Genomic DNA, 17,949 nt, shown 5'->3' with positions numbered 1-17,949 from the left:
CTTGGGGGTCTATTGTGGCTACCACCAGTTAAAGCACTCCTCCCAACCCAGCCTGTTTAATCATAATCACGAGTCTGATGAGGGGATTCTGGGAAATGTCGGTAGGTATGGGTTTTTCTTTTACAAAGAGCCGAATCATGAGCCTAATAGATCTTTGCACTGATATAACATTAATCCTCTTTCATAGACGCTATCTACTACCAGGCCCATACCGAAGCAAATGATTCTTTCAGCTTTGTAGTGTATTGTTCATCGTTTTTGCTGAGTGATTCATTAATCCAAAGAAAGGAAAGAATTTTGCCAATTTCAGTCTTTTTTTAAATTTTTTGCCTAGTTTTCGACCTAGGGACTAGTTCATGTTTACAGCTTATGCTAATGACAATTATATTTTTTTATAGGTTGGTGTGTCTTATGTCCTATCTGTTAATGAATTGAGTGTAGTCAGGTTTTTATTTTGTTTTTGTTATAAATTTTTTTTTACAGTTTTTATTGTCAAACAAAAAATAAAATGAAGACTATGTGATGCAGTGTGTTTTGATTGGGATAGACGATGAAAGCTGTTGCCAAAATTCCCAGCAGAGATGTGCTTTAAAGAAAGTATACGTAAATTTGTAATAAAGAATAGTGAAGTATTAACGCTTCGTCGAACGCTTTGAAGTTTTCATTCGGCTGTTTCATTTACAAATATGTTAAAATCGGCATGTAGTTAATAGCATGAAACAAAGTAAATTGCTTCACTCATGTCACCTAATTAGTAATATAATGTAGAGGTTTTAAATGAAATTTTAACAAAAAAAGTACCAAATTATGAAAGAAATTTTAAATCTCTTTTTTGTGCACATTTATTTGTGAAATGATCTGGATTTGAACGACGATTAACAATGAAGCTGAAGGCAACTCTTTAGAAAAAAAAACGACAATGTTCATGCTCAATAATGAAGAATTTAGAGCCGAAAAGAAAGCGTTAGGGACAGAGTGAGAGGGTGGAGAAAAAGAGATAACGATAGGGGTTATCCTGAATCTTTGGGATGGGATAGCCTACACTGTTAGTGAATTTGAATTTATTGTAATGAAATGAAGCATGTGACTTTATTGGGCATGAGAACATATGGAGATAAAAAATTCCATCAACTACGTGCAAATCGGCCCACCAAGAATTTAAGGTCAGACTCGATTGGTGCTCCTTTTAATTTTAAACCCTTGAAGGCAAAATACTGAGCAAAATTTAGAAAATTTAGTTTTCTTAGTTCTAAGTTTAGTAAGTTTCCTTTTGTTGTAGTAGTATGAAATTTGTAATAGTACTTTCTCACACTACAACAAAACGTAGTCAGATCAAATTGTAGTAATCAACTTGGTTGAGTCCTTTAATTACAGATCCGCCTGCAGGCTTAACTATGTGGATTTCTCCAATTTGACGGACATAAATGGATTCAACCTCCAATTAGAAAGGAAGTATGATCAAACGACCATTAAGATAATCATAGTTATATTTGAGTAAATACTATTATTACTGCCATTTAGAAGTGAAAATTAAAATTGTGTTAAAACAAATGAATAAAATATGAATCTCGAAAATTTTTATTGGATTAAAATTTGAGCAGGATTCAATGTATTAGTTTTAATTAAATTAAATTAATTTTGAAAATAAAAGTCTACCTATATCAAGAAAAGTACTCAAGTAGCGGTAATAGTGACTGTTCAACACATCAACTTAATGACTAAAAGCCTCCATTACTTGTATTCCCGCAGCAATAAGCTACATGTTGGGGAATTTCTAATAAAAGAAACTAACAGTAGACTGTTTCTAGTCGAGGTGTAGGATCACGCCTACTAAGATTACGCCAACAATGTTCATTGAAAGGTCCGCTAACTGTTGTTAAGAAATCCATGTCCACCGAAAGGAGAAATTTTGGTTTAGTTTGGAGTGCACTTGAGGTCATCAAACATTTGTGATTGAATAAAAACACCCACTTGCAAACAATTTCAATAATAAACCATATTTGTGAGAGTTCATTACCGTATTTGACGGCATATAAGACGCACTGGCATATAAGACGCACCCTTATTTAGAAGGCTACACACAAGGAAAAAAAGTTAACCTGTGTCCTTCACGTATAAGACGCAGGTAACTTTTTTGAGACCTAATTTAGGCAAAAAAAGTGCGTCTTATATGCCGTCAAATACGGTAATCAAATATTAGTAAGGTGTGTAAACCTTGTAAAAGGAGATAATTATTTTTCTTTAAGAAGAAAATACTTCTTTCTTATATAAAAACAATTAGAAGAAAAGCTTTCTTTAAAGAAGTTTTTTATTTTAGTTTAGTTTATACTAAAACTATTAATTTTTAGAACTTTATTCGACCGTTTATTATAATTTCATTCTTAAGGAAGAGTTGTAAAGAAAATATTTTGAGATCTCACTCAAAAACAAAAATTTTAGGATCCTTATCATGAAACATTTACATTTCCCAATCAATTTCAAGGTGTATTGGTTCTATAATCACCCAACGGCGATTTATTGCCGGAATAGCAATGCTTAGGATCTAAATACGAGTATAATGACTCGGACATTAATTTTACGGCATTGTAAGGGAATTTGTTGTTGGAGAGATTAGATAAAATTAGGTAAAATGAAACATTTCTGTCACGTACTCAAGAAACGATAACACTAATATATTCCGAGCTAATTAAAATGTATTTTACATTAAAAGGGATTTATTTAATGCAAGCAAACTGGACTAGAAAGGTAGTCTTAAAAACTATTAGATTTGGTAGTGGGAATCTCGTAGTTAACTCTGAATAAACTTAAAGGTGGAATGAAATGATATCTTTATTTTATTTTCGAAAATTTAGAGCATGTCAATATCTACGGTTAACGAGGGTTTTTACAGGGCACTGCTGGCCACTGGTCTCTTGTTGCAGAACACACCGGACAGTGAACTCTTAAGAAAAAGAGAAAATCTAAGGGCCAGCAGCTGGATTCGAGCCTGAAATATCCACAAGGAAATCAAGTACGCTGATCCCTTCTCTTTTTGTTATATTCAACTATACGCTTTCAATGCAAGGGGCCAAAGGCAGCCACCGAGCTATAAAAAAAAAGCCAAAATGGTCTGTCTTGCCATAAATTGGCCGAATTTTGCCGTTTTCTCCTATACGCTAAAGACCCTTCTCACAATGTGCTCCATGCATTATTATTATTATTATTATTATTATTATTATTGTTATTTCTTTTCCAATTTCAGATATCCTGCTTCGTACAATGTTAGGGTTACCATTCAAGCACATTAAAATTTATTACCTAGAAATTTGTGAACATTATGGCATGTGAACACGATCACCGTTTTTACAGTTGGACGTAAATATTTCGATCCAATCCTAGGGCTATTATACAAGTGACTAGTTATAATAAAATTACGTCAATTGCCGAAAGTACTATAGACACTTCCCGGTCAAACTGCACGAATAACAAGTACTTGTTATAAGTAAAATCATTTATTTAATTTATAATAAATAAATAAATAAAAAATAAAAATACATGAATGTGATATGGATGAATGAAAATACTTTTATTCGTTTAAATCAGTGGTTCCCAAACTTTGTTGACCCATGGACCCCTTTTTATGGTCAAAACTTGCCCACGGACCCCCAAGTGAAAAAGCTACATAAATGCATAGTATAAAAATTACATATTTAAAAAAACATTTTGTTGAAGAAGTATTTATTGAAATTATAACTTTTGTTTTAAATAAAATTTAAAAAAATTAATAATTTGGATGAACGTGATGAGATGTTATGAGTGTATTTATATCCGGCTCAATGTTTGTGAGTAGCTACCGCAAATCCCCAAGAGTAATCTTTGGTTCAGGTCTGCATGAAGAGCCGTTAAGTGTTCGACAGTGAGCAAGCAGATCTTCATCTCTATTTTGCAATTTCGAAAGATTTGGAAACTGAGAACGTTCTCCTCTACCCAAGTTTTGTATTTACAGAAAACGTTTTGCAACAAACGCAGATATAACGCTTTCAGTTTTGATTAAATTTAATTGGTCACCTTGTTAGTTTCTAATTTCCATAAAAATAAAAATGGATCACAGTTTTATTATTTTATATTGAACCTTGCGCGGACCCCCTGACGTTGTTCAGGGACCCCCAAATCAATTTTAATTATCCACGGACCCCCTGAATGATACCGGGGACCCCTAGGGGTCCGTAGGGACCACTTTGGGAACCACTGGTTTAAATGCTTCTGTGGTATTTGAAGACCACACAATTTTGTTGTCTCCTTTTCTGCTCTTTTTAAGATTATGGCAAGGAGCATAATTGATACCGAACACGTTTTGCGCAAGAGATTTTGCTATTTAAATTTAAGTATTGCTATTGCTACTTTGTTAGCAAATCAGTTATTCGTAGATAAAGTTTTGTTTCTGAGACGAAGTACAGCAGTTAAATCCATTTCTCACGGACCAGCAAAAAACCAACATCGGTTCACGGCCCGACGGTTGAAAAACACTGTATTAAGTAATCATTTAAAACAAAATGTAAAATAAACGCCTGATTTACGTCTGTAATTATAAAGATTAGAGGATAATCTTTATATACCAAATAATTTTGTTTTTTTTTTAGTACGAAAGAAAAAAGTTTCAGAGTACTTCATTTTTTATAGTCAGCTTAGTATTTTTCACAATATATTATGTGTACATTATGCCCGGCTTGAAAAAACATACGATTACTTAAATTACCCTGGAAATTATTTATTAATATTCTACAATAATCGGAGCACTGGAGGTTCTGTTTTTAATCTAAGCGCGTGCACATCTAATGCCATTTGCGCTCGAGCTTCTCCGTGTTATGCCGACCACCAGGCGATGTTCTGTTGCGGCAGACATCGCTGATTATTAGAGTTAAGTACTAAAGAAATTCCTAGAAAGAGAATATAAAAGGATAGCGTGCCTGGATCTGATACTAGGATAGGTCCGTTTCCTGCAACCTGTTCAATTACGTAGGAAATCGGATGAGAATGATGTTAGTGGTTAACGTAGAGAAACTTCACCATCGTAAGTTTTGGTTTGTTACTATAAGTAGAGCGATCAACAAACGGAAGAGAATAGTGCGAGAAACATCGTCTTTCTCTAAGCGCAAGAGAAGGCCCTTCATTCCCTGCATGACTTCTTTCTTCCAACTTGGTTTATCCTTAATCTACTTTTTATATCAACTCTAATCACATCTTGATTATACACATATAAATAAATACCTGCAAGTGGCACCGTTACGACAGACATCCATATCCCTTCGGCAGAGTGGACCTTGCTTACAGTTGGGACCGGTAAATCCAGGAAAACACGCACACCAAAAGGACCTGAAACAATTTAAAATAGGAGTATGTAGAAAAAAAAATTACGCATCATCTAAATTATCTTGCAAAAGACAACAAAATAACGTTTTTCTATGCAACATTTTCTATGCTGTCACTCAAATATTAACGTAAAACAATGCAATAAAATATAGGCCAAAAACGTCAAATTTGTTCCTTATTTCATTTTCATAAAAAAGAAAACAAATATTTCATTAAAGTTAACAAAAATACCCTTATGCTGATAAAAATTTTACTATACCAGAGTAATAAAAGTTTGTTTGTTTTTTTGTTACTGAATATTATAAAAAACTTTTTGGAACTTTTCAAGGGGGAAGCAATTTAACAGAGAATTTTATTGTTTGTAATTACTCATTTTTTAAATCCTACCTATAGGTTATGACCAAGTTCTTTTTCAATAATTTTTCCTGTTAAATAGCATCAATGTTAAATCATATATCCTAAAGTTAGTCCTAAAGTCTGCCTTTATTTTTTTTTGATCCCTGGGCACTCCTTTTTCCCTGTGGAAAAAGTTAGAACGCTTGGTAGAACGAAGCCCCTATACCTATAGCTATTTCATAAATCTACAAAGGTTTCAGTACAGTATTGCTTAAGCGAATATGGGAAGGTCTATTGAGTAATCATAGTTTGTATCGTTGCTATATCGTTGTCTCTTGAGTTTACTATGCAGTTTTCAAGTTAGACTTTTGTTCAGATAGAGTTCTAAATAGCATTTGGGACCATTTAGAAGAACTGGAGACCTAGTGTATCTTCGAAAAGTGAAGGTGAAATGATTACATTGATCTGTATTATTTTCAATTTTCCAATATCTTAAACGTACTTCAAGTTACGCATATTTATATAGTTAATATTTAATTATTTATTATTATTTATTTATTATATATTTATGTAAAAATTCTTTGAAATTAGAACACTACGAAAAGAATTATATACGTTTGAAATTAGAACAAATTTTAAGAAACCCAAAACCTATACCTCACACCAAACATACATCTCACTAGAATATAGCACTATACTATGCATAGAGCTAACTTTTTTTACATTTCGGTAAAAGAATTCATTGAAATTAGAACTCTACGAAAAGTGATACAAACGTTTGAAATTGAACGAATTCAAAAACACTCAAAATTTAATCTTCATTACCTCTCTGATTATTTTGACAAGAATATTGAAATTTGTAACAGTTAACTTTTCTCTACGATTTGGTAAAGAATTCATTAAATCTCAACAGTACGAAGAGATATAAAGGTTTGAAATCCTTCCGTACTTATTAGCTATCTCCTTAACAAAAACGTACAGTTTAAAAAGTTAAGTATGAGGGATAATTAACCCTTAAACTCTTAACTGTGGAGATTTTTTTAAAAGAATGCTTACAGTTAGGGTCCATAAAGAATCCTCAAAAACAATTTTCTAGTGAAAACGTTTTGAATGAAATAGGAAAGTAGGTAAGTAAATAAATTAAACTGCTAATACAGCACTTCCTCTTAAGAGAAGTATGTAAAGGTGAAGAGATATTAAACTTCTAATACGTGCAATTGCAATACTTCCATTTAGTAGGTGTAAGAGCATTATGGCACATTAGAGCAACTTAGGAAAGCTTTAAGCACTTCTTGGAGCTAAATTCTATCAAAATCGGATTAGGTATTATAGTAATATTACTAATAATAATAGTTTAAGTGTGGGGCAACCTCCCTCCTTAAGTGGCGTAAAGGTCGAGACTTCTACAATGCAAATCGGTTCACTCGTCGATAATTTGAAACGATTACCATACTTTTCTTTAATAGGTGTAAGAGCAGAACGTCGCTTTAATATTATGTAGGGGAGTCTTAACCCTTTCAAATTTGATCCCTGTGAAATTTGATCAATATCGAGCTAAGATTTACTTAGCAATAATAATTTAGGAGGGGGCCTTACAAACATGGTGCTAACTACTCTTCGATTCGATGTATAGCGACATGACCCTTAAAAGTCACATCTCCCTAAAATTCTGAACCTAATGACACCTCATTCATGAAATTCGGTTTAGGCGTTTAGGCGCTACATTGTTTACAAAAATGGTATCAAGAAGAAGAAGAAAAAAAACATTATCTAAAACTGCCGGTTTTGCTCATTTTCAGCAACTTGGTTCTCGAAATCTATTAGATCTGGGTTGTTGCGAAAATATTGAAGTCATAAAGGAGGATTTGCATGATATTATAAAGAAAATTTGGGAATTTTATCTTTTATAAAAAAAGAAAAGAAATTGTTACTGTGTGATTTTCAACGTGACGCATTTTCGTGCGTTGTTTGATGATCAACCCTTAAAAAACTGTCCTACCGGACAGTTTGAATACATAATTAATACTGGTTAAATGAGTCGCTAAAATTCCGAGTTCGTAAAATTTGCTTAAGCGAAAGTTCTATTTTACTATTTATTTTCATTTTGACATTTCCTGGAAGTGACTTCTATGATTATTTTTAAAATACTCTTATTCAAATTTCAGGCTTGTAGTAACTTTTATTTTAATAATTTCCTTCAATTAGATCTGAGGCCAGTTCTGGTATTGCTCTAATTTCACATATTAGTAATAGTTACGGTTTTTCGAACTACATAATGCGAAAAAAATATGTTTAGAAATTTCAAGTTTGAAGAATATATATATATATATATAAGCTAATCTGAGAAACCAGAAAGTAGTTGAGATCACACTTTATTTACCAGAAGAACTGTAAAAAGTAAAGAATCTTGAGCCATTAAGTTATTTATAAACTAAGAAAAGTATATCAGTAAACTGTTTAACAAAATGCACAAGGTGCGACAATTTAATGTGATCATGAAGGAGGCAAATTCAGAAAATTTTAAAGCCTCTGGCGTAGAGTGGTACACAAATCTGCAAGTGTTCATGTATGCAATACTCTAATATTGCACGCGAATTATTCTCTAACTTTTTTTATAAAGGGTTAAACCTAACGGTCTTTACTCATGTAATCGAAGGATTCATTATACACGCCAGGCTAAATTTTATTCAATCTTTATGTAATGAATCTTTTTTTTCCAATCTGAGAAATTATGACACTTGCATAAAGATAAAATCCTGTTTTTTTATGCAAACACGAAACTATCTTTATTCAACATCTTTTACAACTATGATCTACATTCAAGCAAGTAATACCAATTATCGAAACAAAAGATTAAGGACTGCTATAGGAAATTGTATTAAATACACTTTATTCAACGTATGTTTGAAGTTAGACAAAACGTACTTACTTAGAATGTCCTCTAGGTGACTGAGAAATAGTTGAAAGACTTTCAACTTAAATATGGTTATTAGGAAATAGGAGCAAATGTTAAGAAAATGTGTGATGCTATAAAACGTGTAGCCGTAAGCGAGGTTCAGGTAGACGATGTAACTACTATGAATTCCGCAATGTATGCATTTGTAATTTTTTGTTATAAAAGGAAATCCTTTTATCTTTTGTGTGCGAAAGTAAAATCAAGATAGAAAAGAAGGTTATAAATAGCGCATCCATAGCTTTCGTATATTAACTCTAAAGTGCCTCTAGCCAACTTGTTATTCTACTATAAAATCTAACTATCCTCTTTCTTACATTTATATAGCCTTCGGCATTACCAATCCTTTTCTTTTTAAAGGTTTCACACGGTCCGATTGAATATCATTTGCGAAAAACCGACTATGAGAAATCTTTTTTTGGTACCAATAAAAAGGTGAGGAACATTCACACACATTCTCTCATAACATATGCTTCAGTTCCTTTCATTTTCCTCATAATGTAAAATGTACAAAACATTTAGTTGCCCTTCAACTTACGATACATTACGAATGATTATAATTATTTAGAGAATTATCTAGTTGGGACTACTATTTGTATTCCTCTGTTAAGTTTTAAAACTTAAGTTTAGGTTTAGGTTTATGATTAAGTTTCTGCCAAATCCAAATCGCTCGAAATCCTTTTTTACTTATAATGCCTTATTTATCGCTCGACCAAACTCTTATTAACAACTCTTGACACCGAACTATGAGTAACACTCGTATTACCTAAACTATACCGATAAAAGTTGCTCATAAGCCTCTTGAAATCTTTCTTTTGAATGTAAACGGACTGACATCCAACTGAAATGAACTAAACACTTCTCATGTCAAATGTTAGTGGCTTAGAGTATGCTCCCAGGAACATGAAAATGGTGCAAGTTCCTTGCTCAACAAGAGAGAACAAAACTGTACTACTGATCACTATAATATAAAACTGATGGACATTTTTTTATTAAATGAAATTTAGGTAGATATTTTGATAAGTTAACTTAACCAAAAGCATAATTTTCTAATAATTTAAAACAAAATCAAAGTTCAAAAATTGTATCTTTTATAATTTACCTTGGATTCACAATTTAAGAGAAGTGTAAAAGAAAAGTTTCTTGCTCTACAAAGAATAACTGAAACGTATATAAAGTAGCAGGTGGCAAAATAGTTACGAAGTCGAGCGGTGACATCTGCCAACCAAGCAACTTTATAAACGTACACCATCCCACGGCATATCGCTTATTAATAAGTGCTAGGAAGCCCAGGTGTTAAAGAAAGAAAAATCTATGTTTAATATTGAAAAGAAAAACTCTCATATGTCATTCACACTCCTGTTTTATAGAACGTAAGTTTCGTTGTTTAACACTCACAAAAATAAGTTTTCGTCAATATTTTATTATTATTTTGTTTTAATGTTCAGTTTAGTTGCCCATAAAAAGGTTATCCCTAACTAGCAGTATCATTAGAGATAATACCGACAATCAATATAGATGGACAAGGAAGAAAAATTGATAGAATAGAAAAAATAAATAAACGTATCTTATGAATTAATAAACTTGGAGAATGAACTGTTAAGAAGAAAACAGGAATATTTGCATTACCACATACATACTAATTGTGGTAGTAAATACTAAAGTGTTTATTAATTTGTTCGCCTATATAATAAAAATTATTATACAGACGAACCCAATGTAGTGTATTCATTACGTTGTGGAATAAATGGGTTGTGTAGAGAAGTAGCAATTGAAAAATGTAAATACGAATAATTAGCGTACTTTGCATTTCAAAAGCGGATGAATATTTTGATTTAAATAAAAACAGATTTTTTGGAATTACAAGAAAAGCCCTCCATCCCATTTCATTAATGAATAAGAGAAGCAAACTTGAAATTCTTTAAAAATAAATAATACATAATAATAAAATATAAATAGCCAGCTACTCCTTGAAATTTATTCTTTTTCTAAAGGATAGTTAATTACACTTTTATTAATTACAGTTTAAGAATTATATCTCCTCCCTTTATTTAGATTACTAAATGGTTTTCTGTCTGCTACATTTAACTAAATAACGGCGTTAACTTCTTTAATTAGGAAAGGCTTTTTTTTCTTCTTATAACTTTTTTTTTCTAAGAGATATAATTTGAATTTTTATAGTTAATTAAGACTAATGCAGCGGCGACTAACTGGATCGTCTTAACTTGTTTATTCAAAGGAAATCGTCTAAGTTGTACCCATGGTCATTGAAAGGGAATTCTTAAGGTTCCAATTAGTTTTGATTCTTCTCTATCTTTTTATTACTATGAACTAAAATCGCTAAAATAAAAAAAGTTATAGTTCTAATTTATATCATCTAGAAAAAAAGAAAAGAAAAAACATTCGATATAGAACTAAGAATACATAGTAGGATTTTCCCCTTCTGAATTTTCCGGTTTCCTAATCATTCAAGAATTGTTAAAGCAAACTATAACATATTTTTCAGTAAGTTAAAAGGGGTTCAATCTTACTTCTCGACCAATTTCACTTCAAATAAAACAAAATTTTAATATTGCCATCGCAGGAGTATAGACAGAATAAGTGCCTCACACTTGAAATGGAACGCGTAATACAGGTGGAACAATTAGACGTATTAACGAGCTGAGAAGAGATATTAAACAGGTGATATTTACCAATCAAATGCGAGGCAAATTCATTCGGAAGGGTCTTGGAGGATACCACATGTATTACAATAAATTTTTCATACGCTCAAAGTATAGTTATTGTTATAATTAAAACTAATAATAATTTCTTTACCTAATGTAAAAATGAATGAATATCCTCGTAAGAAAGTAATTGGGCAGATTTTCGATTTTTAAGTTTTCAAAGAAATATTGGTTTTAAAGCCTCCTCAGTAACGAAAAGTGGTATTCACTAAATAGTCTGTGATTTCATTTATTTACAGCAAGAGAAAATGAAACTGAGAAAAGAAGTTTCAAAATACAATTCTTACTAATTTTGTTATAGTTTCCTGTGGGAAGGTCCGCCAGGGGGAGAAAAAAAAATGCCTTAAACATTTAACCCAGTATCAAACCTTAATTTAAATGTAATTAGCTTTATCTGCTGCAGAGATAAAATTTGAAAGAGCGCTCGCTTATCCGATTTTCTTAAAACTTTTAAATTTTAAATGGATAATAAATTGAATTACTGTTAGTCTATGAGGCTTTCCACACGTAACACTTATGCTCACTAAAGAGAAGCTTAATTCTTCCATTATCTTGGATAAAATGAAACAAATGATCTTAAAAACTCTACATGATATCAAAAGTTATACTGCGCTTAAAAACAGATTTTCTGAATACTTGACTTTCCATAAGGGTTTTTTAATAATTATGTATTTGAACCCTTAAATGTGTAATTCGGCAGATTAGAATATGTGATGCGTGATGTAGCTAGCTACTTATTATAATAACTTGTTATACAATTCTAATAAGTATGTCTTAATCTTCTAAAATTTCATTCTCTTAACATGTAAAATTTATAAACATTAAGTTTTCACCACATTATTTTCACGTTGAACTCCTGCCTTGAAGAGTCACATTTCGATAAATTTTAAGTATATAAAAATATAATACACAATTTTATTTATATCTATTAAACAAATAGAAAAATATTGTATAAATAAAAAGTAATAATTGAAGGAAAACCTTCAAAAATTTATCAACAAATTATACGATAGAAAAATATTGCGAATAAGAGCGAAACTTACGGTAATAGCGAGGAGAAATATTCTCACAATTAAAAAATAATTTTCAATTTTATACAAAATGACACTTTGTACTTTGTAACTTCAAATATAATTAGATGTTTCTCATTCTGACTGACAATAGCTACCTGATATTTTCTTCTAAGATAGAACATAGACCATCCCCATTAGAAATAAAATTAACAAACTATGAGTACCTAATTTATTAGCTAAATAACACCACTGTGTTATTAATAACCCACACTCCAAATGGCAATTTTACCACGTATTTCCTAAGAGCATTGTAATCTAAAAAGGACATGATTAAAAGTGTTCCCTGCGGACATTTCTACCAAAAATTGTTGACTCTTTACAATCCAGGTTGTTAGTACTTTTACAATTGACATATCAAAATCCATATCGAGCAATAAAGGACTTTGAAAACACATTCATAAGAAATAAAATAAAACTAACAGGGTGAAAAGGAAAAATGAGCGAAATAAGAATTATCACATAAGTTGAGGAAGTAAGAGTTAGTGAAAGAAAAACTCAATAATATATCTACATATTTCCTTAAGTTACCCAGAGAATATTACCATTTTCTTCATCTAAATGAACCACCTGTACGATTCACTCTAGGTAAATACTACAATTGGCACAAACATAACAAACTGCTAAACTGTCACTCTGCGTTTCTGATCTATACAATTCATCTCAATTTTACTCATACTTCCTGTTTTTTATCATAATTGTCGGTTAAATTTCCGCTCCCCCTGGAATTTCTCTGGACAGTTTTAACATTTGTTGTGATTTGTAGATCCTTTCTAGAGCCGATTCCTAATTTGGGAAGTCATAATAAGAATATCTTGAAAAGGTGTTGGGACATTTTGGATTGGCTCCAGAAAATGGTGAACATTGGCAACTTAGTTTCCTTCGCTTTTCCTATAATTTCCTTAGAGAATCTTGGAGAGCAAGCAATTTATTAGTGCAAGAACAAATCGTTGAGCCTTTTATAAAAAATGAAAAATAGTAAAATAGCATTTTCGGAACTTCAAAAGCTTACTGTCGGGTCTCTTGGTGGGGTCTAAGCCAAAAACCAATATAAAATTTCGACGATTTTTAGTTGCGTCGGCTTTTGAGTTGAGTTGAAAACAAAAAACACCACTGTGATAAGCTAAAGATTCAAGATTGGCGTGGAATCGGTCAAATAAAAAACAAACTCGTCTTTTTGCCAACGTTTCGACAAATATATTGTCTTCTTCAGGGCGTGGCCAAAAATTTTTTCGAAATTTTGGCAAAAAAAACGAGTTTGTTTTTTATTTGACCGATTCCTCGCCAATCTTGAATCCTTAGTTTAACAATTTACGGTCACGAAACCTATGTATTCATACTATGATAAGCTTCAAACTACTTTGTGATATTTCAGTTGAAAACCTAATGTATAAAATCTACACTATTAACACTAAGGTCATATTTGCATTAGCCCTTAGGCTCTAATCCAGGCGATGGAGAAATTAGTCATTGGATTGTTAATTGAATTGCTATTGCCACTGAAATTACTGAGGGAGTAAGACTTTAGTTCCACCTGATTAAATTGCCCACGATGTGCTTTGATCCGTAAATTTTTGATGGGTTAGACCACTTTTGTAGCCAAGGAAAATTTGTTTTACAATAATCGCTTTTGTGTCAAATGATTCAGTGTTGCTACCTACGTCCAATGCTAGCTACGAGAGAATAAACTCACATTATGGTTAAGTAATAAATACATTAAGAGCACTTTCAGTATTACTTCATTTATTTACTGTTGTTGGCAATCTTAATTAATGTTCATTCGTCTGATAAGATTCAATGTACGAGAATTTTTTGAGCCCTCGGAAATATCTTACGTGTCTTTGCCTAGCAATCCCTTTCGTTGTCAATTTGTGCTTGCCAAACTCCTTTTCACATTTAACTAGCTGCCATTCTTACATTTTTATTTATTAGGAGCTGTTATTAGATTATTTTGAGGTTAAGTCCTTGAACTTGTCTGAACAAGTAACTTTTGGAAATTTACAAAGAAGTCGAGAAAACCGAAATGCGCTGGCACCGATTTAATGTCTATTCATTGTAACAGATGTTCTATGGTTTCTAAAAATTTATTTTTGCATTGTTCCATTTCCCTTTCATATCTTTACTAAGTCAGTCTTGTAAGCAGGTTCCGTGGGCATTTGCGAATAAAGCTTGGATTGCTTGAAGATCAATGTACGAATTTCAAGAAATTATCACAAGTTAGAAACCAGTAATTTACCTTTTACTTTCGTCTTTGAAATGACTTTCGTAACAAACTGAAAATTTATATTAATTTATCAAATAATTCTGACTTTAATCAACATTTGATTACGGCTTAACGAATTTTTGTTAAGTTGGAAACAATGATTACTAACGTATTGCACGTGAACATCAAAGAGGAAATATTATATGTGTAATTTTAGCCTCGACGAAAATTTAATCATTAATTTCAGTTTTCAAATTTAATCTTGATTTCTGGCTTTTCTTCCTGGTTCATGAAATACAGTAATGGAATCAATTTAAAACTGCCTGGAAAATTTGAATGTTTACAAAAAGAAATTACAGTGCCAATTTATAAATATTTATTCAAACGTACGAAGCTGTGAAACAGGTATCAAGAAATGTTGATTTTTTCCCAGAGCGGAGGCGGCAATGTAGCAGCTAAAGCGGAAGGTAAATGGTAATTGATTTAGTGCTTTACATACATACAAAGTGGAAAAATTAGATTGTAAACCATGTCACTTTTTGAATTGATTTGCACTTAAATTAGAAAAAGTGATTTTTCATTCCTACATTTGGCAGGCATTAATTTCAGATCAATTCAATATGGTTTCCTACTTGACTATTTAGTAGATTTATAAAGAGTGGCTGCAAAACCAAATTCAAAACATTCATCTAGAAGATCTATTTAATCCCAGATAATTATAAATATGTTTGTATGATGAAAAGTCGCCTGTAGCGTCAGTTGGAGGACCGAGGTTGAAGTCGTAGTAGTGAAAATCACGCTTCAACTCCCGCGAGTATTGTACAAGTTCTGCTGCTGCCAAGTCTACAAATACAACCTAATAGTATGCTTTTCCATTAGGGTCACTTATTTGCAAATTACTATTAGGCGACCCTCTACCTGAATTTTTTTATTTAAAAAAATTGCTAACGTCATTTACATAAAGGAGTTTTATAGTAGATATTTTATAGGCATTTGTTCCGAGGATATATCTTATAATTCGTTATTAAAGCTGTACATTAAACATACTCTTAATGCATTTTCTAACAGATAAAAAAAAACAACCTATTGTAGTCTAAAAAATTCTGGTCGTTTGCTACAATTATTTTTAACATTTCAAGACTTTACAAAATAGAACTTCTTTATAAATAAGACTCCCTAATAGAGCCCTAGGATGGTAAACTTATTACGGTTTAGTCAGCTGATTCGATACAGTAATTTCCTCTCTTCAATGTCATGAATAACCGTCTTCAAATAAAGACCTAATTAACTAATTTTCAAAATATTCTGCCAAGAAGACAATATTTTGCAGCTGCAGGAATTTAAGGAATCAGGTTGTGAGTACTTTTAATTAGTTTAGAAGTGTATTAGAACCCCATTTTAAAAATGTAGCAACGATTACCAAAATACTGGAAAGGATTGAATCTCCTAGAAGTTTAGTGCCTCTAGAAAAGTTTTTGGATTAAAAACGAGTTCTCAAAAAGTGATGAGAAAGTTGAGAAAGTATTGTCATCAATAATAATGGGATCCAATACATTTCACAAGAATACGATCAGATAAAACTTTATATTGCTCCGTATTTCATAAAACAATTTCTCTATAAAACAAAAAAAAAATCAAACAAATTGCTATAATTACTCATCTGGAAAAGGGTGAAAGGCTTATTATCAAAGTCGTAGCTATCCCTACGATGGAGTATTTTATGATTAGTTAGAATTTCACTCTAAACTTTGCTTGGTTATACTATTTCAAATAGTTGTAAACACCAAAATACCTTTGTTAGCTCTAATGTATTGATCGCGCTGTCTGTTTAAATGTTAGTCGTTTAGTTAGACTGTAACCAGGAGTGCCAAGGTGCAACAAGTTTATTTCTAAATAAAAGTGATTTGATTTTGGTTTGTAAAAACAAATTTATGCATACAAATAGCTGCCAAATTTCTTTGAATATAATACGAGGAACTTCGTAAAAGGAACGCACGTATTCGTAAAAAGAACACTTATATAGAGATAAAGATTTTTAGTATCTGAGTTATACTGGGAGGATAGAAGAATTATTTAGCATTCGACTATTAAACTAACGGCCCAACCTTACGGATTCTTTCATTTCTGTAAGATTAAGAGCATGTTCCAAGAAGTTTGCCAATTGGTAATAGAAAATTATTAATTTTTATTGAAGTTATTAAGGATCTGGTACTTATTCAAAGAACTTATAAACTAATAAAATAAAAATAAACATTTTATTGTGTTACTTACGAATAATCTAACGACGCGTAGCAGTGTCCTAACATTGAGCACTTCGCCGCGGTACACGAATAGTCCGGTATTTTGCCGGTGCCTAGGTGCATAATGTAGGTAATATTTAGGCCATAAACCTCCAATAATCCATCTGATGCTCTCAAGTGGTTCCCTTCTAAACGATCCATATTGAATTCAACTACCAGAAAACTTGTATTCGTGGCCACTCTTGTTGTAATGGCCACATTTTCTTCTGTCACTGTATGAAGTATTTTTGGTTCTAATTGATAATTAGGTGAATCCGGTTCATAATATGCATATTCTGTAAATGTTAAACCGGTCGTGACAAATAATTGTGTCAAATATACAACTATCGATACTGGTTGCGTTGGTTGCATTGATGAATCTATTACCCAACGACATTTCAATGGTACTTGGAACGGTCTTGGGAAGCCTGGTGTATGTAATAGTCCTCTATCTCTGGTCAAAAGGCCACCGCATTCTTCTTCGGCCATCGTCCACTTTACGACTGTACACAGCACCCACATGGAATTCCACAATAACTGCATGCCACTATGCAATCGTCATGACTCCGCAACCTCTCCACCAACCGCCTGCAAAATTGAAAACATTGAAGTAATTAATTTCAAAGATAACCCTCTAGATTTATATTTAAATTTTTGAATACAGTGAATTAATTTGTTTGTAAATTTAATTAGGGCAACAAAAATACCAATTATATTCTTATAGAATAATTGACAAAAGAAAATTTTGCACTTTTACTCACTCGATTTCAAGGGTTAGTCAAACGTCATAGACTGAATGCTTTTGATTAATTAATTAAGTAATCAATTGAAATTAAAACATAAATTTTATATATTTAACTTTTTTACAATATTTACTCTTTTTTTGAATTTATGTAAAAAAAAGTGCATCCAATTAACTTTTAAGCAATTTATTAATTGTTAAAACATCTTTTACTTTATTTTGTTCAAAACATAAGTTTGTTGTTCCAATAGAATTCATTCATTTTACTGAACATTAAATAGGACGGGTTTG

The 17,949-nt window shown here is 31.7% G+C and overlaps 1 protein-coding gene across 13 annotated transcripts in view; it reads right to left on the bottom strand.

Annotated features, from left to right (window-relative positions):
* LOC141453691 (uncharacterized) overlaps positions 1-17,949 on the bottom strand; it is a 298,436-nt gene that overhangs the window by 191,168 nt on the left and 89,319 nt on the right. For all 13 annotated transcript variants that reach the window (XR_012458122.1, XR_012458121.1, XR_012458123.1 and 10 more), the window contains 2 exons: positions 16,909-17,504; positions 5,248-5,352 (listed from right to left, as the gene is read on the bottom strand). Coding sequence is in view for 9 of the 13 variants with exons in the window: in XM_074127202.1 (XP_073983303.1) it covers positions 5,248-5,352; positions 16,909-17,459 (656 nt within the window). In the remaining 4 variants the exon portion in view is untranslated. The remainder of the gene's footprint in view (positions 1-5,247; positions 5,353-16,908; positions 17,505-17,949) is intronic.

Source organism: Rhodnius prolixus, unplaced genomic scaffold (assembly GCF_049639745.1).
Source record: "Rhodnius prolixus isolate KJV_2025 unplaced genomic scaffold, Rpr scaffold_3, whole genome shotgun sequence".
NCBI lineage: Eukaryota > Metazoa > Arthropoda > Insecta > Hemiptera > Reduviidae > Rhodnius > Rhodnius prolixus.
The sequence above is the reverse complement of the archived record's forward strand: the minus strand, read 5'-3'. Positions and strand labels throughout refer to the sequence as shown.